The following is a 24,710-nucleotide window of genomic DNA, read 5'->3' on the forward strand; positions in this document are numbered from 1 at the left end:
CCATATATTTGTCTAAGCTAAGATGTTGAAATATTTATAGGGAGAACTATTAAATAAAATATGAATGGCAGATGTATTTAGAGCATGAGTCTATTATGCTCTACAAAAGAATAAACCGCTAGGTTAAATATTTACTATACAGCAGTTAATTAATATATTAATAAACAAGGCTTAGTGATTACCAGTCATTCATCACATATATTAACAGTAGATCATATCCTAATTATAGCACAGTAATATAAATGATAAAGAAAACTTTTGAGATGTTGACTTGCCTAGGAACCTCGATCTGGACCTTTGTTAAGGATGATGAAGGTGCATTACAAAGAGCATCATTAAAAGGTGTCAGTATAAAAATAGACAAATATAAACACTCAGTAATAGTTAAAAATAAAAGGCTTGCATTACATGAGGTTACATATGTGAAAACATTCAAAGTGAAGTTAGTTAGTGCATATGGCCTGAAATCATGCTTTAGTTGACTGTCATAATGTTGTTTGTTCAGTAACAGGGGTCTCGCCGTCTCTCCAGCTCTTTAATAAACAGAAAAATCATTTTCAGGTGGGTCACCAATTTCATCCAATCAGGAGAGCGAACCCATTTATCTGCTTCAAATGTAGTTTCACTATTTCACTTGTTTATCCTGTATCCTGTGTGAGTTCTATTTCCTGACTGGATGAAATTGAAATCCTGACCTGAAAATGTATTTTCTGTCCACCAAAGAACTGGAGAGCTGGGGTGATTGATTATATACTAGTAATTACTGATTACTATAACAAAATATAGAGCTATTTAACACTTATTTTAACAGAAAACATCACTTTTACCACCTTTAAGCCTAGAACCTTTCACATGTCCCAAAAGACTTCAAGCAAAGAAGAAAATTGCCACCATATGCATGTAAGTACATTGTGCGTCCAATTCTTTAGCATCTTTGGATTATAAACGACAGACCGACATAGGTACAGGCTTTTACAAAAAGAAAAAAGGTAGAGTTTTAGTGTGTGGTTGCGTTCATTTACCTCCGAGAGAGAACAAATGGAACCAAATGGACCTGTGAGGATTTTACCGTCTACTCCTGCTCCTGTTGGATGACTGCACAGAACAGTGTTTGCGAGATCATCCATCGTGCAAGCTTATGGCTCTGTTCCACTATGAAGGGTAACCGAGAACCTTCCATAATCTGACACTTTCCAGAACCTGTGAAGTTCTGTGATTGTGTTTTCTTTACACTTCCATCATAATCAGAACCACCCCTCAAGGGAGAGGCACACCGTAAAAACCTATTAAAAAGGCGAAAATAGCTGTTCTACAAGCTCACAATTATATGAGCTTATCTGCTATTTTAGATGATATATATATATATATATATATATATATATATATATATATATATATATATATATATATATATATATATATATATTAGGTTCTGAGAACCTTATCTGAAACTGAGCCGTAGCAAAAGGAAACAACTCCAGAACCGTGAAATAGGTTTCACGGCACAGCACAGTTCTTGTAGTAGAAAAGAGCTTGAAAATGTTTTTATCCCGCACATCAGGTATCCCCTGATACCTGATGAAGGTCGTCTAGACCGAAACGTTGTGATAAACTACTTGTTTGCTGTAAGTGAAGACAGTGTGCTTACTTGTTCTCCATTTTTTCATGGTTCATGCACTGGTTGCCTACTCCTACGCACCTGTCCCAGTAAGTGTGCAAAAGGACCTTTTTTCACAAAGTAGAAAAGAGCTAAAAGTCAGCAATACCGAAGTTCTAAGGTGCAGTGCAAAAGGTTGTTAATACGTCTGTAGAAGATGCCTTGATCGTAGATGTACGCCGTTAAGTGTTTTCCCTACACAATGGTCTGATGTCTGTGTTTCCTATAGCTTGGACCATCCAGGGTGTTGTGAGCTCTGCTGTAGCTCTCTGTTGTCTGGTTACTGTTCATTACACTAGGGATCTGAAAAAAGACAAGCAAAATGATGATTTTATGTAAGGTGTCAAATTAATGTATCAATGTGTTATACTGTACACGCAAATATGCACTCACAAACATTAAGAAATTAATCGAGTCATTATACCTGCTGTTACTGTAGACATACACCTTACATCCCTCCTCCTATTGCCAATAACCCACTGGCAAACATTATAAAGCCAGAATATAAAGTCTTCCTCCACCCCCACTAAGTGATCCTCCACTGAAAAGGCAATCACTACCCTGTAATTGTGGAGCTAAAGTTTAAATTGGTTCATAAAAGTACGTCATATTATTGCTTAGATTGCCCTAATGATGAAACCATGAATTATGTAAACCTCTTAACAGATACCTATTTTCATTTTCATAATTAAAGATAGCAAATTCTTGCATCTGACTCAGAGCCAATCTCAATAAATTCTACTGGAACTGCAAACTGCCCAAAGAAAATTATACAATGCATTACATTTCACTTCTGCATCAAGTAATAGTAAGTAGTAGGAATAATAGTAGTTACAGTTTAGTAGTGACAGTAATATTAGTAGTAATAACTGTTATATAATATACCATCGGTATTGCAACATCTTGGTGGCATGTATTGTAATTATAGCCTGCTGTTTTAGTTTACACCTCAAATTTTATCATGATGATAGCATTTTCTCCCAGTTTTGTCATTATGGCAATTCCCAATTATCCCCACACTCGTGTTGTCCCATTCACTGCTAACCCAGCAGTTGGTGTGTGGGTTGTGTAGACCATTGTCAATAGGGTCCAAATGGACCCTGTTGCACCAAATATTTCCCCTATAGCAGTGGTTTTCAAAGTGGGGTCTGGGTACCCCCACGGGTCCTTTAAGGGGTTCCAGGGGGTCCCCAGTAAAAATGGTTAATGTATAGCATCAGTTTAACCACTTTAACCCTATATACATTGGCTATTTGAAAATAGCGAATCTAGCGAATCTCAGCTAATAGAGCAGCAATTTTCTAATATCCGAAGCATAAAACAGGTTAATGCATATTTATGGTTAATGCAGTGGTTAAATACGTATGTACATTTTTTTGTAGTTGGTTGAGGTGTAAGCTAGTGGGGTATAAAGTATCAATAAATAGCCTACTCAAGTAAGGTAAAAGTAGGCTACCTTGAAATTCTAGCTACTTAAGTAAGTAAATAGCATAATAGCATGTTAACTTTTGAGCTGATTGTTGTTGAGCTGATGTGTTTGTTCATCCTCCTACAAGTAGTTTAAAGCCAGAGCAGAGGGGATTTGTTACCTCACTCCTGTTTGATTCATTTGCCCCGCCAAAGCCACTGTCGTTGAGTTCACTGGGACTTAAACCTGTCCGTAAAAATGCAAGAGATGTTAAGAAAGAAGAAGGAAGGCAGTATGCATGAGAAGATCACCTATACTGTAAAACCTGATTCATACTTCATTGCCAAAAATAGCAGACCTACAAGGTCACATCGCATCGCCGATGCAACACGTTGTGAGTTTGTAGGTCTGCTATTGTCAGCGTACAACACATCATTGTGCAACGGAGCATAAATTAGGCTTAAGCATGACAATGTCAATGTCATTTTGTCAAATTACAATGTGTGTGTGTGTGTGTGTGTGTGTGTGTGTGTGTGTGTGTGTGTGTGTGTGTGTGTGTGTGTGTGTGTGTGTGTGTGTGTGTGTGTGTGTGTGTGTGTGTAAATCGCTTACTTGTTCTGCCATCTGTCACGTATCCCTGGTTAACTTGACCCAGTCTCTGTGCAGATGTACTAACAGTACTTATCTGGCTCTGTGGTCTTGTTCTCCTGCAAACACATAATCAGGGCCATTATTTGATACATAATGTGGGACATTTATGCATACAGATGAGTAGAGTGGACTATTCTGGTAATAGATTTCTCCTACCTCATTTCATCTTGGTAGTTGGACTCTGGAACGGATCATATAGGCAGACAAAATAACACCATGATTAATGGACGGTAATTAGAATGCTATCACGTGAATTTCTTGTGCAGTAATTGATTGAAAATGTGTTGATACAGCAAGGATGGCCTTCATGTAGTGCAGGGGTGTCCAAACATTTTTGAAAGGGTAAAATATGAAAATACCTTAGGGCCGACTGCATCTCCTGACTTTGGACCATAACAAAGTCACATACAAATGCCTCACATTACAGCAATATTATTTAACTACAGTGAAATATTAATAGTCTTTTGTTGGCAAATGAAAGTCAGTAGGCTACCACTCATCTACAGTGCAATTCAGCATTTTTTACTTTAATAGTTTTTGTTTTTTGTTTTTTCATTATTCTCGGTAACCTTCCATCTTACATTTGCTCCAAATTTGTTTTAGTTTAAGAGCGCTCTTAATGCTCAGATCCAATGCATGGCTGCATTATGTCGTGCCTTCATCAAAATCTGACACGGGTAAAGGAATTCTTTCTTATTTTGGGACTTGGTCGTGGAGTTGTTTACCAGCAAGTGCTACTGCTTTTATGTATAGCCTATTTTTAAACTTTTTTGCATAGGTTTATTCATTTTCTTTTTTGTTCCCTTTAATTACGCATACGCAATATGTAATAATTACAGCTCTCCACATGTCATTGTACTTGACAAAACTAACGACAGAAAGATCCAGTGCAGGCAAGGGTATACCTTTTTCTTTCCTGCGCTTGTAGCAGAAGATGATCCCAATGATTAGCAGCACCAGCAGAGCAAAGCTTCCAATGGACACAACCACAGCTATCAGTACGGTCCAGTCAGTGGGTTTGGGGACTATGAGGAGGGAGAAACCATCAGAATAAAGACAATGGACATTTTTAAGACTCAATGAGATTCTCTTCCGTCCCTCTTTGTTACAATTAATGTGATGCTGATGGTTGCTGGAGGTCATTATACTCCACAGATGATAATACTAATCCATCTTAATCCACAATATTACCCTCAGCAGGAGTGATGTGTGAAAATGGAACAAAATCCATACGAGATACGATTGCGGGCCATTAAGTGAAGTGTAATGATAAAATATTGTAGCTAGGTCTCATATAGGCAAATTTGCTTGCAAACAAATTGTTTATTAAGCTGACTGTAGAACTCCTGTGCTGGCCAACTTGATTAATATGTTCTTGTGTGAGTGCTTCCAGTGAAGAGTCACTGTGACATATGTATATGTGTTTTCTTGCCTTCCCCTATCCAATACTGACTCATCTTGTCCTATTTATCCTGACTTATCTTGTCCTATCTTATCCCGACTTATCTTGTCCTTTTTTATCCTGAGTTATCTTGTCCTATCCAATACTGACTTATCTTGTCCTATCCAATCCTGATTTGTCTTGTCCTATCCAATCTTGATTTATCTTGTCCTATCCAATCTTGATTTGTCTTGTCCTATCCAATCTTGATGTCTTGTCCTATCCAATCCTGATTTGTCTTGTCCTATCCAATCCTGATTTATCTTGTCCTATCCAATCTTGATGTCTTGTCTTGTCCTATCCAATCCTGATTTGTCTTGTCCTGATTTATCTTGTCCTATCCAATCTTGATGTCTTGTCCTATCCAATCCTGATTTGTCTTGTCCTATCCAATCCTGATTTATCTAGTCTTATCCAATCCTGACTTATCTTGTTCTATCCTATCCTGACTTATCCTATCCTGATTTACAGTATCTTTGTCCAATCCAAGCCTTACTTATCTTGTCTTATCCAATCCTGAGTAAAATTGCCCTATCCAATCCTTAACTTGTCATATCATATCATATCCCAACTTATCTCCTCTCTTTGAATGAGATTCCTTTTTCAATACACTTTGCTACAGCACATAAATCACCATTATACTCATATTGGCTATTCCTCATGAAGAGGCAGAAAGGTACCTTCATGGAGGTGGCTTTATGTCATAAAGTAAAAAGTAGTAACAGGAGACTCTTACCAACCACCAAATAGACAGAGCTTGATAGTGGGCTTGATAGGACAGGAACAGTCGCCAGACATTCTACTGTGGTGTTTTTGGCAGCTGTGAATTTCAGGACACTGGTGGAATTGAACCAGTCCTCATGGGGCTGGGTGATGGTGTTATAGAGGCTGGCACTCACAGCCAATCCATTCTTCTCCCAGATGACTGTCGGTACTGGGAACCAACCAGTTGTCATACAATGGAACTCCACTTCATGATCCTGGACCACTGATTTGTTCCCACCCAGGATGTCCACTGTACCACTCTCTGGGGGACAGGGAGGTTTGGATTTACTAAGGAATTCCAAAGCAATATCAATGACCCAAGAATAGAATTAGGATTTGGAAAACTATAGTATGTATGTACTGCAGTACACACAGGTGTCAGAAATTTGCTCTGTCATTATTATTATTATTATTATTTTTATTTTTATTTTTTTCACATATGAGGTTACTTGGACAAAGTTGTTGCTATCCAATTGTCAGGATCCTTAAAATGTTTTGCTTAAGGCAGCAATGAAAACAATCAATGTAATGACTATGCTGTATTAAGTGCACTTATTTCCTTGGCTGGGAGCTTTAACACATGAAGGGGAGTATGTTTGCAGACCCAAATCAGTGGAATTAGATGTGGCTCCAGCACCTTAGAACTAAGAAACAATCAATACCCAATCCAAGGTAACAATTGGAGCCAGCAGGTTTCTCAACAAGATTTCGACATTTGCTGTGAAATGTGTGGGTTAGCATGTAGTTATACTACTTAGCATGTAGTTATAACTTAAAAGTCTGATGATTTTAAAATGTTCATGAGAGGGATAGTAATTGGGAAGGCAGTCACTGTTCAGTGACTGATGTGTAATGGCACACCCAGGTCAAAGCCATTGATATGGGGATGGCACTGTTGAATAAAGAAAATGAAGTGCTCCTCTGGAATTTTGGGGGGATTAACTCTTATCAAAACATGTCAAACATATTGTCTTGGATCATATCTTTATTTATGGGTTTATTTAATTTAAAATGTCCTCTCCAGAGGACACAGCCCAGTTACCTACATCTCCCTCCCGTAAATAAATCCACCATATTTTATTTAAAGGAATTTACCTTATATACTGTGAATTAAATGATTGTGGGACATGGCAATATGTGTCTTGGTTAGCAGTTAGAGCAGGGCAGGGGTTTTTAGTAAAGTCCCTACCTTGTACAAAGAGCTGGGCATGCATTTCCCCTATTTCCCCCAGCACAGCGTAGGTGACTGGCCCAGAGTCATTGCGGCTCACATCATGGATGGTAAACTGCCAGCAGCTAGTTGCACTACTGGAGCAGTTGTCGGCAGAAAAGCGATCTGAGGATGCTGTAGCACCAGTCTCTGCATTGATGCTCAGTGCAAACAGTCCATTTACTTTCCAGGTCATGATTTGCCATTTTCCTTGCAAAGTGGCATTGAAGTGAGCGTCAGAGCCTTGTAGCACTGTAGCATTCTGGGGCTCCAGCTGGAACTGTGCTGACAACCCTGAAACACATTACGGTACACAGTATGATCAAACATAGGATCCTTTCTTTGGCAGCAATGAGATCTGAGACCTGACTAAATGCATCCTTTATCCTCTCATTTTGAGGTGCTAGGCTTGATTTGGGTTTAAATTAATTTCCCTCTCAATTGAGTTGCCATTTACTGTACGTCTGCATGTAGATAGAGTACAAAACAAAAATACATTTTGCCATTCAAATTCTAAGCTTGGCTTTCATTCAGTGTGCCATTTTGTTTAGAAACATATCATTGCAGGCCAAGAACCCAGAGGGCATTTTAGAACCATGCACGCATGCGTTTTTTTTACCGGGTATGTTACTTTTTGGAGTGTTTTTGTTACATTAATTCGGTTCATTCGGTACAAAAAAAGTACACCATGAAGTGTAGATGTTGGAGGTTTCTTCTTTTTCTTTTTTCTTCATCCCAAAAGTGGGGGTGATATCCCTCCCCCCAATGGAAATGAGTATGTTCAACCCCCCTGTTGCAGGCATTACTGCAAAATGTAAAAATAAAATAAATAAAAATCCCACAGTGGGGGCTCCTCACCGGCAGGTGAGCCAGTAGAGTACAACAGCAGAATGGAAAGCAGTGGGAGGAATTAATTGCCACTAAATTGGGACAAAAAAAGTGGTAAAATAATTGGCCACTCTAAATGTTGGAGAAAAAAGAGCAGAAAGAAAAAGTGGTCTTAATACTGACATGACCAAATAGTTGCATTAAAATAAAAAAAAGTGTTTCTCTCTCAGATGCACAGACTGCATAAACGTGGCCATCAGTGAAAGTGTGTGACTCATGCAAGAAACAATTGCTGGGGCACATTTTGCTCTTACGGCATGCCCGAGTATGACCTCAGAGCAAAATTACTGCTGTATTAATGGTCTACAGCTCACTTTGTTTTGCAGGGAGCTTAAGAGTTTGCTCAGTTAAATATTACAGGTAACACTGATGTTACCTTACCTGGGAGATTTTGACAAGATTGAAACTCAACCAGAAAATGTATATGACGACAAACTACAGAACCAGTCTCTGCATTGATGGTCATTACAAACCGTCCATTGATGTTCCACGTCATGATGTGCCATTATCCATGCAAACTGGCATTGAAGTGAGAGTCACGCGGCTCACGCCTTGTATAACTGTACCATTCTGGGGCCTACAGTTGGAACTGTGCATAGAGCTTAAAGGAGGAGTTCACCCAAAAAATTACTTATTTTCTATCAATTGCACACCCTATGAAGCCTTGAATCCATGGATTCTTTTTTGTTTTTGTCGCATTCCTAAGCTAATAATTTGATTCCCGTCTCCTACCGGCTAATGTATCCGGTAGGAGACACAAAGTAGATTATTTGTGTCTCCTACCGGAAATACACACGGTCATCAGATTATTGTCTTAGGAATGCCACAAAAACAAAAATAAATCCATGAAATCAAGGCTTCATGGGGTGTGTAATTGATAGAAAATAAGTATTTTTTTTGGGTGAACTCCTCCTTTAAGAGTATGCTCAGTGAAATATTACAGGTAACAGTGATGTTACTTTACCTTGGAGTTTTTGACAAGACTGAAACACAACCAGAACATTATTCTGACAGGACAAAAGCAGGTTTAGTATGAAAATAATGCCAGAGGTTCTCAATGTTCTATCGGGGTTCTTTGTTTTGATAGTTTTTTTTTTTTTTTTTGCTGCACCCTCAGAAGAGTAAAGAGAGTCAAAACTGTGCTTATTGTTCACCTAAATGACACATTCCTCAAACATTTACTAGTGTTTACATTTTCATGACAAGACTGATTATATGCATAGGTTTGACTTTGAAACGCCTTGTGCATTGCTCCCCCAAGCTTCACCAAATGGTATAGCAGTTTCTTATGTTATGATGTTTTTAAAAAATCTTAAAACAAATCTATGTTGTACCAAGATTCAGTTCACATTGGAAATGTAATGTCTATTAGTATTGAATTATAAATATAAATTAAAGTAAAGGGTTGTTACAGAGAAACCCAGTAAAACATTAACAAAACAAATGTTTTAAAATGCCATAGCCATGCTAAAATCTATTTTCATGTATTTGATCAATTAACCCAAACCAAAAAGTGGTTTAAATTTGTTTAGTCACAACTTGCATCACAATACCATTGTTTCATTTGAAGTTTAAATCTAGTTCATTGCATTGATTTCAAACTGGGTCATACAAAATATTAAGAGCTGATGAAGATTATCTGTCAAAGATATTGACTGAATCCTGTCATATTTACTATTTAGTAATATACTTACTTCCTGTTGCACACAGTAATACGAAAATGAGGAAGAGCCTGGTCATGTCTTCATTGTAATGGTGTCTTTCCATAACAGTCATGCTCTAGTCTTCTCTCCTGAGACAGAAATCAATGGTGAGATGATGACTTGGTGTGGTGACTACATGCATGGGCATAATACAGTTTAATAGTCTGATGAGTTTAAAAGTCCCAGTTAAAGTTAGAAGGTTGTCTGTGGTTTGGAAAGGGTTATTAATTATCCAGGCTTTGATTTCACAAGGGAAGCTTTTTCCAGAGCTATGCTACTATTAAATTAATAAGCCCCTGACTAATAGATATTAACAAAAGATCCAATCCACTGCAATGAAACCTAACCACTATGACTATATTTTCCACTTTATATTAACAATCTTTCATGTTGCAAATTTGATAGCTCTTTCGAATGATCTCATAACAGCAAGTTTCTCTATCCACTAGGCCTACTGGCCCCACCGCCCCAAAAAAATAAAAGCTCATGTTTAGTCATGCTCATTTTGAAAACATAAACCATTTTGCACGTTCTTCGAAATCACAAAGAAAAACATTTAAACCGGAAATCAGATGACATATAGCTAAAAAGAAATAGGAGAGAAAAAAAGAAAGAAAGTAATCTAAACATATTCGAAAAGGAGTGATGTTCAAACTTACGTAATGTTGACTCTCACAGTTGTACCTGAAATGGATGCCCGTTGTAGGCTATTTCCTGAAACAACAGGTGAGCAGAGTGACTCCACCTGAGACTGTGAAACTAACACAGCTTTATGAGCTTATGACCAAGGTCCAACCTTGGGCCATTATTACTCTTATCTCACTCGTATACCTGTGTGGTGAGTCAATAATGCCTCAAATGGTTGACTGACTATAGTGAAGGGCAGGGTTTCATTTGTAAAAAAATAACCAAAAAAAGCATTTTCTTAACCATACGTGGTTGAAAAAATTATTCTGCTTCTTTTTTTTAATGTTACAAATTGAACCCTTCGTATAACAAATAGTGATAATAACTGATCTACAAGCTCACAATGTGTCTCGAGATGCGTTGTGAGCTCGTAGATCTGTTTTTGCACTGTTTTTAAGAAAAAAAAAGAAAACAATCTGCAAATATGCCCAAAATTGAGATGCCAGGGTTAATTGGGTACATTTATTAAATAGTAAAATTGTGAACATGTCAAATTTAATATAAAATATATCAATCAGTGTGCATTTCCCAAAAATAAATGCATACATTCATGTGTATTAATTCTGACCAGAAGCAGGCAAAAAACATATCCTAACCACCAATAAAAATGAGTAACCAGAGGGGGGATATCAAAAGCAGAGGCATGGATTCCCCCTCAGCAAATCAAACGCTGGTGAAGGTTGCAAGTAAGGCTAAAGCCTAATTTTGTACACAACACAACAGAAAGCATTTTGGAAGAAAGCCACCATGCTCAAACTATTGATTAAAATGTATTTAGAAAACATGTAATGTCCATATGGAGACCCAACCTTGCAGGTGACAAATAACCTCAATGTACACACTTCATGCTGGCAAAAAACCTATACTTTCTGCCTAGCACCTAATATTGAAAGAGCATGGCATCTGTGGCATAGTATGTTTTGTGCTACTATAGGATGAAACAAGGCTTTCGATCTATTGTAATTATTCAGACAGCATGTGGAGATTAGTAGATAAATATAAGCTAGAATTAAAATCAGTAATTAAATTACATCTGGTAGTTAGTAATTATGACAGGCGTTTTAATCTAATCACAATAACTACAATACCTGTTACTCCTCAAACCCAATTACCAAGCCATATTACACCACACCCCTGCTATCCTCAGAAACAGTTTGTTCAAATAAGCAAGTCTGGTCCTGGGTGTTGGAAGCTAATGACATGAATGCAGACAGGTGTGGACACAGCACAAATGACATCATCAGTTGTTTATCTGGTGAGTTCACACTCCTACTGTGGAGTGGCATGTGGAGCTCAGACACATTTTCTATTGACAGTCAGTGGGGTGGCTTCCACAATATCAACTGCAAGGTCACCTGTACAGAATAACTGCACTGCACTGACCTATTATGGAGCTGGTTAGAGGATAAACAGTTAGGCAGTGGTGAAATGTAACAAAGTAGGCTACATTTACTCAAGTACACTTTTGAGATATTTTTTTTACTTTACTGGAGTATTTCCAATTTTCAATAATTTCACTTCTACTCCACTACATCTCAGAGGCAAAAATTGCACTTTTAACACAATTATTGAAAACTACTTATTTTGTAGATTTGGATTATTATTACAAAATCACTTCAGAGCTATATTTATCTATTTGAAAATAGCAGATCTACAAGCTCACAACTTTACTTTTACTTAAGTATAAAATGTTAGTACTTTTTCCATCACTGCAATAAGGGCTGCCAACACTCCTGGATCCCGCAGGAGTCTCCAGGTTTTTAACCACATCTCCTGACACTCCCCTGGATCGTCATTTCTTCTGGTTTTCTCCTGGCTTCGGTATCAAACTCCCAAAATTCACCAGAACACAGGAAATGACATCTACTAGTAACTATGTTAAAAAGTTTCTGGAGGAGGACCCCCAGAGGCCCAGACCCCCCGGTTCGGGGGTGTGGTCAGTGCAAGTCATCACACAGAGATATTAACTTTTAAGTAATGAATGGTTATTATTAAAGATGGGTCTTACATTGCTTCATCATCAAGTCAATTTCTGTAGGCCTACCTTTTGAATGGATGAAATTGTACCCATTATTTTCCAATGCTAGTAAAGCAAGCCTGATAAAAGTATCAAACTCACAAAATTCACCAAAACACAGTTAATGACATCTACTCTGTTAAAGAAATTCGGGGGGAGGACCCCCAGATCCCCCGCTAGCCACGCCCCCAACCAATCTCCTGGATTCTGACAGTCCAATGTTGGCAGCCCTGCAATATGGTGTAGTTTCAAATTTCCATTGAAACGTGAACTACAGACAAAGAAAGCTCCTTACAACTTGTGTGTGTGAGATGCTCTAGTTTGTCCACTAGAGGGCTCTGTAAGATTAGGCCAAAGACACGGCTACTCCATTCATAGTACCTTTCAAACTATTTCTCAACAGGCAGACAATTAGGATTAGCCTACTTACATGTCATTACGTCTCTTAATAATAACAACTTTGTTTATTGGATTTGAACTATGAAATGTTATTCTTGTGTTTCCCCTGATAGCTTCATTACAGTTTGGAAGAAAGGCTTTTTTTTTCATAACGGCCTTCAAATAGCCTAGAAATAAATGAATAAATAAAAAATGCAACATTTAACTTAATTAATTACACATGATATGTAATCTACAGTACCGGTATCTAGGGATTTCTTTTGCCCAAAATTCAGTAAGCGGGATAACAAAATCCCAAGAAATATTTAGCAAAACCCACTCACTGCATATTTTTGCATATTGGTTTATTTGCTTTTAATATCTATTGTTATTTAGAGAGGTTATACCGGAATATCCTGTTTAGGCTGGGCCCATGGTCATAGCTTTACACTTTACACAGCATAGGCTATACAGTAGGGGTTGGTATGTCTCCAGACACAGCCAGTATTGTAAGAAAGGGGAAACAGGAAACACAGTGGGGGAGGGTCAGTTACAACCACCCTCTGGTTCTCTGCTATGGGGCAATAAAGAGCCCCCCTGACCTTAAAGCTACTAGGTTAGAGAGATCATAAGTCATCTTTCCTATAACATGTCTATGTATTGTGTCAGTTACTTCACTTGTCTTATTAGCCTCGCCCCTTCTGTTGGCCATTTCAGTGATTGCCACTATGGATTAGTTCCACTCAATTGCCCCTTCATTTAAGAGAGGTACTGAGATATGGGCCCTCAGCATAGTACGCTTGAAAAACAAAGATTATCCAACAAAACACAGTGCTAATTCCTATTGTGTGATTGTTTTTGTGCCATTCAATGGATAATCAATAGTTAAACCAACTAGAGTTTGTTGGTGACCTACTGTTTTTACTGATCTAATAGAGCTGTTTCTATTGGGGAACTTCTCTGTGTGCACATGGGTGTTTCAACTGTAGGCAAATGGAAGTTCTTGGTTGCTCTTCTCCATTGGGGCTGCCCATTTGACTGCTGAGTGGACGAATAGAACCGTATTCTATTTTTAGAAAACGGCCATCTGAAGACCATGGCTGAGAATAGCCATGACCTTTTGATCTACATTTTGATCCTTTGATCTATGACCTTTTGATCTTTAATAGTTTCACCATATCCTAGTTTTTATAGTTAATATTCCACAAATCATCTCTTGACTGCTTGAATGCAATCATCACTTTGCATCTTTTTTTTGGGGGGGGGGGGGGGGGGGAGGAATAATCTAACGAACAAAGCTACACATGTATGGTGGAATGATGAGACTTGAGAATAATGTATTTTCACAACTATTAAAACGGGTAATTATAAATGGATAGCTAAAATAAGCAACCTGGTTGGTTGGTCATGGGGTGTGTTTGCCACAAGTGCATGCTTTTCACTTTGCATTCATTTCCCATCATTCCCATTTCATCAAGACCAAACTGACTTTCCACTGGGTTTAGTAGAATTAAGATTGCAGCCTACTGGCTTTTTAGGCTTTTTAAGATTTTGTCATTTGACAAGTTATATAGTGATGAGACAGATTAGTAATAATAATTTAAATAATAATAATAATAACAACAACATTTGTTGCAAAATCGGACACCATAATTGGTGGAGGCAAAGGGCGCCTGCTGTTGGCCTGGACGTAGCCACTCCCTCTGTAATCTGTAGAATTATGCTGTTGATGATAACCATACACCACTGTTATGAAGTCTATTGTCTTTGTACAGTTCTATCACTCTGCAGCTAAGAAAGAAAACAACAAAAAACATTAGGCTACAAACAGTACAAACATCACAAGGTAGAAACAATAATCAATGACAAATTGGCAACATTTAACATGAACTTTGACCTCCATGGAGGCCAAAGTTTTCACAAAGGACTCAGGAAGCGCTACGGAACGATGAGCTTGACAAACTAAATGTAAATATTGCATAGCAATGTTTGCGCTAGCGACTCCTTCCTTGTTTTAGTGTAATATATTTTAGCACAATTCTTGTTTTAAATGGGATGTGTCTATACTTTTTTATTGACATATTTGGTAACCATCTTATAAAAAGCATTAACTCACAGCAGGCTGTGATATCACAGCTAAGAGGGTCTGACAACGCCCCTTGACTAATATTTCTGTCAAAACCTGCCTTTATGGCTGATTAATCTGATTCTGGTCTTCTTCTGGATGCCTTCGATGAATTTCAGTTAATGGTTGAACTTAAACTACATGCAGTACATGCAAAGATTACTACTTACTTTAATTCAGCAAAGGTTTTTCATGTTTCAGTCATATATCATAGATGCCTTACAGGGCTACATTTAAACATTGGATTTCATAATATCTTGATATGTGCTGTACTTCCGCATATGTACATGCAATGCACGATGGGAGTGGTGGTACTGTACTTCAGTGCCTTTTAGACTGGAGTAATCTGGCTTACCTGCTACTCCAGATAGAAAGGCTACCATTTGGTTCAGAGGAGAAATCCACTTAGCCTCCTGTTGGGAGCACAGCGGAGTCAGCATTATATTTACAGATCAGAGAAATCATCAGGACATCAGTACAGTAGAAGAAAGAAGATAGAGAGAGAGAGACAGACATTCTCAGATCCAGTTCATCCATTCGGATTCCTATTCCACAATTCCTTCACATATTTCTTAGTGCACACTACAGTACCGTATGATAACCATTTATTTTATGGCCTAAAAGCTGTGTACCAATTCAGGGGTTGCTTCCTTTGAAGGTTGCAGCCTCCAAAGGCTGCATACTGTGTCCTTCGAAGGATGCAGCTCCTGAATTGGTACACAGCTAATGACATATATTCACACAAATGTACACAGCTGTTAGATAACACCTGTTCTTGTACACTAAGAACAGGACAAAGTGAACAACAGTTTGTGGCTATTTGCATACATGTGTTTGATAGAGACAGCATTCAGAAGATAAATGAACAAGTTGGCCTTCTTCAAAGAGGCTTTAGTAGAGGTCACCTTTACCTTCATGGCCTTCCGTTGAGGATTATGAGGTCTCTATTTCAGTACCCTCCAATCAGCTGACTCAATACCCTGTTCATTTAATCACAAAGCAGTACTGTAAGTACAGATGCCAATAAGAAAACAGCATTTGCTGAAATTACTGCACAATATTATACTATCATTTAAAACATTAAATTGTACCTTCTTACACTCTGCTTTCACTGCTTTACATGGTTATCTTTAGATTTGATATTGTACATCTCAAGGTTCTTGTCAAATGGTTTGGCACTACTGAGAAATGTGCACTGGAAGATTGTTAGCGTTAGCAATGCTAATGGAAACAAATGCACTCAGCTAGCCAGTAAAAAACAAAAAAAGCAGTTGCTGGCTATATTGTTGGATCATTATATACTGTATTTTCTGTGCAAAGTTAAATGTGTTGTCATTTTACAATTCATAATTGTTTCTTTTAATGGCCCAAGTCCAACCTGTAAGTTCATGTAAAGTAATTATTACAGTAATATAACATTTTGTACAGCAGCTAGACAGATTGTGTGCTTCACCATCATACAATAACAATCTACTGGTCACAGCCAGTGTTGCTAGAGAGAGAAATAAGCAACGAAAACAGGCCCAAAAGAAGGGACTTAGGCCAAGAGCACTTTAAACCAATATCGGCAATTTGAAAATAGCCAATCTACGAGCTCACAATGCTTTGTGAGCTTGTAGAGCTATTTGTAAAGAAATCTTGAAAAAAATAAAGTGGAATATTTTGGAACATTTTACACAAATCTTATATGGGGTCCCACTCCCTGGCACAAAATATTTTCAGGTAAGGGGCAGCAAACAAATTCATATTAATTTGGGGGTCCTTGACATGAAAATGTTTGAGAACCACGGATTTAAACAACATTAGACAGCAATAAGCCCAAATAAGTAACTACACTTTAGAAAGAAGAAAAAAAACGCAACTACCAATATTTCAAGAAACTTTACTGAAAAACAAACCCAAAGTCGTTTATAATAAGTGGACATGGCAACACTGGTCACAGCTTGTGCTACTGAAATGCATACCAGGATATTTTTTTCTGTGTATATGACTGCAGGGTCACTTATACTCTGTCATGGTTGCTATTATATCTGTTGCTTTAAACTGCCAAATCTTATTGATATTTTCCTTAAACCATGCACCTTATAAAAAATGCTGTTACATCTGCTGCTATTTAACTGCCCCACTGCTATTTTTTAACAATGCAACTTATGTATACTATCATACACCTTATGTACCTACAGCTGCTCATATACTGCTCATATTATTATCTGTTTTTCACCTGTTTCCACCTTTTGTTGAAACTGCAATGATAGAGCTTGTACAATAATTAAATGTACTTCTGTAAACCTGTGATGTGACAATACAGTTAAAGTTAATGTTGAGTTGATCACCACAACACAGACAATGCAAGACTGGAGCGGAAGGGGATTTTTGTTTTGGACTAGTGGATTGGGCCTATAAAATACCATAGAAGTTCTTTGTACACTGTTGTTCTTGTTATACGTATTGTATTCTACCGCTGACAAATTCAAATCCACCTGTGTCGAAGATACTGTCAAAATTAAATACTGCAATAACAGACGTCAGTAAAACCTATACGAATATGTGAAGCAAGACTTGTAGTAATTAATAGTAATAATAACACAATAATCACAAACATCCTTTTTTGTTTTAATGACTGTCCGCTAGCCATTTCTTTCTTATTATATATATTTGATATAGTTGTAGTCCTATGTATTATGTATGCCTTTTATCTACTACTTTTTGGGCTTCTAAAAAATATGAATAATTGTGAAAAAGACTACACATTAATCTTCATGATTTCTGCACCATAGCTGAATTTGGTTAACTCTTAAGGAATTTAAATGAGATGTTAGGACTGTTATGAGTCTAATCTACTGGCTTCAGCCATCTCCCTGGGGAAGATTATGATTAGGAACACATAACTCAAAAGATATCTTTGAATACATGTTGCCGTAAGTTTGACCAGTGTTTTTGGCACCAATGAAGCCAAAAATAAGTACTTGCGAAGAGAATTATGATAAATAACGCACTACACTTTTAAATTCAAATGTATTTGCGTGTATCTGGTCTGCATAAGGATATTTGAGTGAAAGCAAGTGAGGTTAGCATTCCTTATTGCTTCTTCTCTTCCTCAGTGACTCCAGCTACTTTTTGATTGATTGATTGATTGATTTATTTTATTTTGTTTTTACCATGTATTGAGACTGGCAGTTGTTGCATATTTTGCAAATGTAATTGTGTTGTTCTTTTTTCTTCAGATTGTTTTCTTTGTGGCAGCTGTACTACAATTAGGCCTATTCTTTTTTTTGTTTGTGTTCTAGAAGTTTAATGTAATGGTTTGTAAATAGTTGGAGAAACCCTCACAATACAACTTTGAATTCTGCCAAACAATATATAAATGGTCACCAGATGCAAGTCAGGATGTGTCAAAACAAAAACAAAATAATTGTGATCTGGTTTTATTTATTTAGATAAATCATATCACACTATACTGTGCAATGTTATAGAAAATCTGGCCTTGGGTTCCTGGAGAGTCAAGACATGTGGTGACTTTTTACAGTGGTTTGATCACAGTGAAAGAAGGAAATTAAACTGAAACCATGGCTGAAATAAGGAACCTCGTCTTTAAGACATCAAAGTCGCCAGCAGTTGGACCGTTTTTTTTTTTTAATATTTTCATTCATATTTGAAACGATGGTTCCTTCTCAAATTGAAGAAAAGAATGACTGTAACAGCGACGAGGTCGCAAAAGAGCACAATCTGGGGGTCAGCAAACACACACAAATTGTCGCCATTTTCCCAAGCCGATGTACAAAAAGACTTGAGGAGAGCACACACCCTGATCAGTCTCCTGCCTGCCTATACATGCCATGCCATCATGTCTGATCTGTGTCATTATGACAAGAAGGAAACGATGCAATAAAATGCTATTATGCGCTGCGGACTCGGAATGCATTAGATAAACAAAAACAATTGTGGCCGACGTGTGTGAGGCTGTGAGCCAGAGTGGGGAATAAATAATGTCTTTTTTGCAGCAAGTTCTGCAGCTGCTGCCTGGCTGTGGCTGCCATCTCCTCATGGCCGCATAGAAGAGGACAGATAGATGCTAGCCTACATATTTGTGATTGGCGTTTGAATACATCCACACAGGTGATGGCTCACATTTGAAATCTAGCTGTTGACGACTACTGAGCCAATCCATTGCCACCGTGGGCGGAGCGTGGCCCGTCCATCAGGTTGAAACGATAATGATTTGAATGGGGACCGGGGAGGGGGGGTGGAAGGACGAACACACCAAGGTGTAGATCGACGACGTCACAAACAATCGGATGATGCGTGCGGCCTGTAGTTATACGAGCAGGGTTGCCATGTCCGCTTATTATAAGCAGATGTGGGCTTGTTTATCTGTAATGTTGCTTGTAAATATTGGTAGTTGCGTTTTTTTGGGCTTGTTTCTATAGTGTAGTTGCTTATTTAGGGCTTGCTTCCTAATGTTGTTTAAACCAGTTGTTCTCAAACATTTTCATGTCAAAATAGTATGTATTTGTCTGCAGAGCCCCATCTGAAAATATTTTATGACAGGGACCCCACATACAAGATGTGTGGTGTTAAAAGGTTTAAAAAAGATTCCCCATTTCTCAAATTTTCTTCGAGATTTCCCTCCCGAAAATAGCAGATCTACAAGCCCAGTGAGCATGTAGATCGGCTATTTTCAGATGGGGCTTATGTAGCCTGTCTTAGTCGCTTCATTTGGGCTTGTTTTCATAGACCTCTTTGCTTGTTTCTCTCACAAACCCTGGCAACGCTTTTAACGGGGCTTTTAGGTTTTGCGCAAATTAACGCCCGTGGTACGACGTAAACACGTTTAACATACACGAACAAGTCATCAGACAATTTTCACATTGTAAACACGTTATATCGATGTAAACGTACCAACGGTTAGCTTAAATAACCCAAACGTCCCGACGCGAGATACTTCCGCCTCGACGTGACGTCACCAATCCATCCGTGTTGTCTTTGTTCCAAGAGGGAGGGAGGGGGAGAATCCAATCCGGTTTCAGCTAGTTTTGGTTCCAATGGAACATTAACGTCTCGCTCGGCTGTATCAGACGCTACTGCTAAAGACTCGTCTACAGAATATAATACACGGCCTTTTATCCTGTTATTTAGACAGGCTGCGCGTTTTTTTTCTTTTCAAAACCACACAAACCAACCATGCCTAAAAGGAGCAAAGTGAGTAGAAAGCATTAGTTTCCATGCATTTAATGGTAGCACAACGTTTCTAAACAGTTGTGATTTGTGCAGTTGGTTGCTGGTTTTACCCACCAGTTTTTCCCAGAGTTGTTCAAAAATGTTTTCTGTAAAATGTCCAAATGTTTTGTGTTTGTTTCGTCGAATGCAAGCGTTGCGTTTGGAGTTTAGAATGTTAACGTTTATATTCTTTGTTTTGATTGGAGCCATAAGTGTTTGGTTGGCGGTCTTCTTGTTCGTCGTGCAGTGATTATCTTTGTGCGAATTGATTTTCATTTACTGTGATATTACACACACCACGTTTTACCGGAACGGTGGGATTATTAGTTTTAATATCAAACAAATGCACTGTTTACCTAAAATAATGACCAAAAATGGCTTTTTTCTACGCGATTAAATTGCATTTCTGCAGATAAAGTTGTGGCTATATTGTTTTCCCTCAGCTGGGGGGGGGGGGATTTTTAAGTTTATTTACATTTTGTAACATCGCCTTTTAAAAAATCCACAAAACCAGAGGCTTATTATCGCCCAATAATGTGATGTTATGCTTTGCACAAGTCTGATTAGAGCTACATGTTTGATTATATTCGGAGCGGGCAAGACTTGATTATGGCTTCCATGTTTCGCCTTCCCCTTTTAAGACGGATTTTCTTCAATAACGGCCACAACAACAGGCTCATCTGGTTTATTGTTATTGCATCATGGACGCCATTGCGTTGGGTTACTGAAAAAAAAAATCTAAAGCCTTCGTCGTGTCCTTTTCGATTTATTGTCGGCTCATGCCTGCTGGTGCAGGTTATGCAATGCAATGGCGTTTCTCCGTCACATCGCTCTTGTTGCTGGGGGTTCTGGTAGATTCTGTGACCGTTCGGAGAATCGCTGAGCATCTCGGAGAGTTGAGGATTTCGAACGGATGGCGGGAACACACACACACAGTACATGGGTCCTCGGCACTAGAGGACGACTCGAATCAACCCCCCCCCCACACATGTCCCGTTTATCACACACGCTGAATGAATGTGTCGAGAGGGGGGCGGGGTCCGCTTTTCCCTCCTCTATTACAGCGGTGATTACTTCGTCCGCACGGCGGTGTCGCGCGCCGAAAATAGCCGATCTACAGGCGGCGTCGTCGCCTGTAGATCGGCTATTTTCGGCGCGCGACACAGGCGTACGCCGGAGTATACGCCCGGGGAGACCGCGGAAGCATGACGTCAGCTGGTTTATACTTAGCGGTTTGACGGTGTCCTGTGCTTGCCAAAAAGGACAGATCCACAAGCTAACAGTTTGTTGATGGATCAGTTTTGGCAGGTGACAACCCCTGCGGCTGCGTGATGGATAATAAATTAAGCTAAACAAATAAATATCAATGCATTGAGCTATATAACCCGGCTAGGCTATACACTACCAATGCCCACAGCCAACCCATCATAGGTGTGCTTGCAGGATGTCCTAACACCTCTCTTTTCTGTCTCATAGGCAGGAGCTGACGGCGAGGTAGCAGAGGTAAGAAATAATCAATTTAGCATGGTTTTGTTAGTGCAGGGGTGCATTATTCATCCTTATTCAATTATGAGACTGTTATTCGTCTGTATATCCACCAGGGGTCAGTATAGATCACTCACTGAATTATGTCAAATGATTTAATTAACTATTCTCTAACCACCCTACAGCCCAAGAGGAGATCTGACAGGTTGAAAGATGTAAGTAATCCTAATATGACAATATTATTGCCATAGACGGCATGTGTATTACTACATACTGAGAACAAAGTCAACAAATTATAATTTTGTTTCCCCCCTGCAGAAACCTGCAACTCCAAAGGCAGAGCCCAAGGCTAAGCCAAAGGTGAGAATCACTTATCATATTTTATTATTGCAGCACATGCTTATATCATTACGAAATCTGGTAAACATTTCAAATGGTCACCAAAAAAAATCAAACTTGTCACTAAAAATGTATGTCAACCTATACTCTGTATTTGTAGAAGGCACCTGCCAAGCCTAAGAAAGCTAAAGAGGTAGAGAAGGCCGCACCTGAGGAGAAAGAGGAAGAGGCTCCTGCAGAGAATGGAGAAGCCACAGCTGAGGAAGAGGTGAGAGGCTCATGTGGGACAGTGCATGCAGTGTTATGTAATGAATACCTGAAAAATAAGATGCTTTTGTGAAAAGTTTAAGATGTAAAACATGCAAAGTGTAAGACACCATTTGGCACTACGTGCTTTGTTTTTCAGGCCCCTGCTACAGAAGAAGCCGAACAGAAAGAAGAAGAGGAGGCGGCTGAATAACATCTCTCACACCACATCTTTGATCAGCGCTCCCTGTACCTCTTTTTCTTGTACAATTCAGGGGAATATTTTTATCAACTATTTTCTAAATGCAGGTTTTTTAGTAGTTTGATTGTAGAGAACACTTTTTTTTTTTTTTTTTTACAAAATAAAACGAGTACATTTGGAGAGGTGGATTTCATCACATCCCACATTTTTTTGCATCACCAGAACAATTGCGGTCATTGTAAATGTCAATGGCTTTTATTTTCAATGTGAGGGAGGGGGGAGGGATATGAGCAGATTACTGTATCAACATGCAAGCTTGCCGTTTAGTGGAGTTGGTGCAACAACTGAGAGCTTGCCTGAGACGCTAACATTCCATATGCTTTATGAGGGACATGATACATGATCTGTTGGGATTGGGATGGAGAGAGAACCCATGGAGCAACACATGGTTTTATTGTTTGTAATTGGGGAAGGGGGTTAGAATGTTTGTAAGCTTTGTTCCTGTATGTTAACTCTTGTATCATGCAGTTTTTCTTAACCAAACTGATCAATAAATCTACAGTCCCTAGTATTGGAGTTCTCCCTATCAGACCCGTGCATCGCGTGTATTGGTTGTCTCTGTTCTGTGATAGCATTGCAATAAATTTGTATAGCTGCTGTGAAAAGGGTTTTCAAATTTTCTATACGCAGTGTGTAATGGTACATTGTGAGGATGGTAAAAACGGAATGTTTTCTTAGCCAAGCTAATGGATTACAACCATACAAGACAAATTGGTTCATTGAATGCCAAGAGACAAACTACACTTACGATGTCAAATGCATACCAGCAGTAGCAATATTCATGTGGGTTTTAGGTATCTGTTTCAAGTACATGTGTACAGTTTCTTTTTTTCTTTGTTTGTAGATGTGTTGGTGTAATGATTGTTATAAACAAGCCAATAAAAATTGGTTGGTAATTGTTTGCTTTCTGATTGTGTGAGCACACCAGATACTAGCCTACTCAAGATGTTGATATGCATTGGAAGCCAAATATCAGGCTATAATACTGTATATACTATGTATCTGTAATCGTGCATCAAAAAATATATTTATATAATATTTTGGCTAGTTTTTTCTTGTCCAATATAAACCTTTATTGATCCCCTTGGTAAAGGTCAAGCGTCATCATACTGTATATCGGTAGATGCATCCTAACGGTTATATTAACACTTATTTGACAGCTGGGGGTCATATGACAATCGTTTTTTGGACATATTTTTAGGTGCTTTGACAATCAGTAGCCCATTGTGAGACGATTCCCTGGAGTTTACATACATAGAGGATTTGGTGCCACAAGGGAGGGAATCGTATATTAATGACATTGAAATGCATAAATCGTTAACAGCACGTTTCCGAGAAATAGAATTGACCAATTAAAAAAGAAAAGTGTTTAGACGTGAAGCGTGTATTTTGGCTCCATGGTTCAAAAGTAAAACCTGAAATCACCTTCAGATTTTGTCAAAATGTATGTATCGTCTAAATGTATGAATATTATTCAAATATTTGTATTGCATTTTTCCAAAAAGTTCACAAGTTCAACAACTACATAACACCACAGACACTAGCACTCACGATAAAACGGATACACATACCATCCAATTAATGATTGACCGAAAATGAAAGGACATTTTATTACAATACATTGCCATAAAAATCGTTATTAATATCACAAAATGAATATTTAAAGCGAAATAACACCATGCGACCGCTGTTAGAGCCCAGATTTCAGCACCACGGACAGCTCGATTCTTGCCTAATTTGACTCGTTGCTGACGTCGCAGTATTTTTATTTATTTATTATGTCGTTTCGGTTTCAGTTATCGTAATGGACAGTAAAGAACGATGCATTTAATTACACCATTTTTGTTTGGCCATCATGCAGGCAAATTGTCTTTCGCTTTATCATCGGAGTTGATGTTATGTCCCATAGCACATTGGTTCTCAAAGTGGGGTCCGAGGACCCCCAGGGGTCCTTGGTAAAACTAGTTAATATAGCATCACAATAATTTTAACCACTTCATTCATTTATATGTTGGCTATTTAAAAGTAGCAAATTTACAATTTCAGAGCTTGCTATTTTTGAAAAATATTGAAAATTGAAAGGTTTTTGAACCACTACCATAGCCATATAACCCCTTCAGCGGCGGCTCCAGACAATTTTTAATGGGGGCGCTAGAAGGAAGCTTGATACGGGGAACCCCTTCACTTGGGTTTGATATACCCACATGCATGGAGAATAAGCTACTATGGCC

At 38.4% G+C, this 24,710-nt stretch overlaps 1 protein-coding gene across 2 annotated transcripts; it reads left to right on the plus strand.

Annotated features, from left to right (window-relative positions):
• Positions 1-19,959: 19,959 nt before the first annotated feature.
• hmgn1b (high mobility group nucleosome binding domain 1b) lies at positions 19,960-23,375 on the plus strand. Of its 2 annotated transcripts, none has more exons than XM_084073916.1 (6): positions 19,960-20,129; positions 21,624-21,650; positions 21,818-21,847; positions 21,948-21,992; positions 22,132-22,239; positions 22,378-23,375. In XM_084073916.1, the coding sequence occupies exons 1-6, from the start codon at positions 20,112-20,114 to the stop codon at positions 22,429-22,431; spliced, it is 282 nt and encodes a 93-aa protein (XP_083930042.1). In that variant the 5' UTR covers positions 19,960-20,111; the 3' UTR covers positions 22,432-23,375. The 2 variants fall into 2 exon arrangements, with proteins under 2 accessions (XP_083930042.1, XP_083930043.1); XM_084073917.1 differs by having other exon boundaries at positions 19,966-20,129; positions 21,951-21,992.
• The last annotated feature ends 1,335 nt before the right edge of the window (positions 23,376-24,710 follow it).

Source organism: Gymnoscopelus microlampas (assembly GCF_963454915.1).
Source record: "Gymnoscopelus microlampas genome assembly, chromosome: 12".
Taxonomy (NCBI): domain Eukaryota; kingdom Metazoa; phylum Chordata; class Actinopteri; order Myctophiformes; family Myctophidae; genus Gymnoscopelus; species Gymnoscopelus microlampas.

What these genes read in the sequence shown, in the direction of transcription:
- hmgn1b (XM_084073916.1), top strand. An exon ending in CTGACGGCGAGGTAGCAGAG is followed by an intron (nt 21,651 to 21,817) that starts GTAAGAAATAAT and finishes ACCACCCTACAG; the next exon opens with CCCAAGAGGAGATCTGACAG. An exon ending in AAGCCACAGCTGAGGAAGAG is followed by an intron (nt 22,240 to 22,377) that starts GTGAGAGGCTCA and finishes TTTGTTTTTCAG; the next exon opens with GCCCCTGCTACAGAAGAAGC.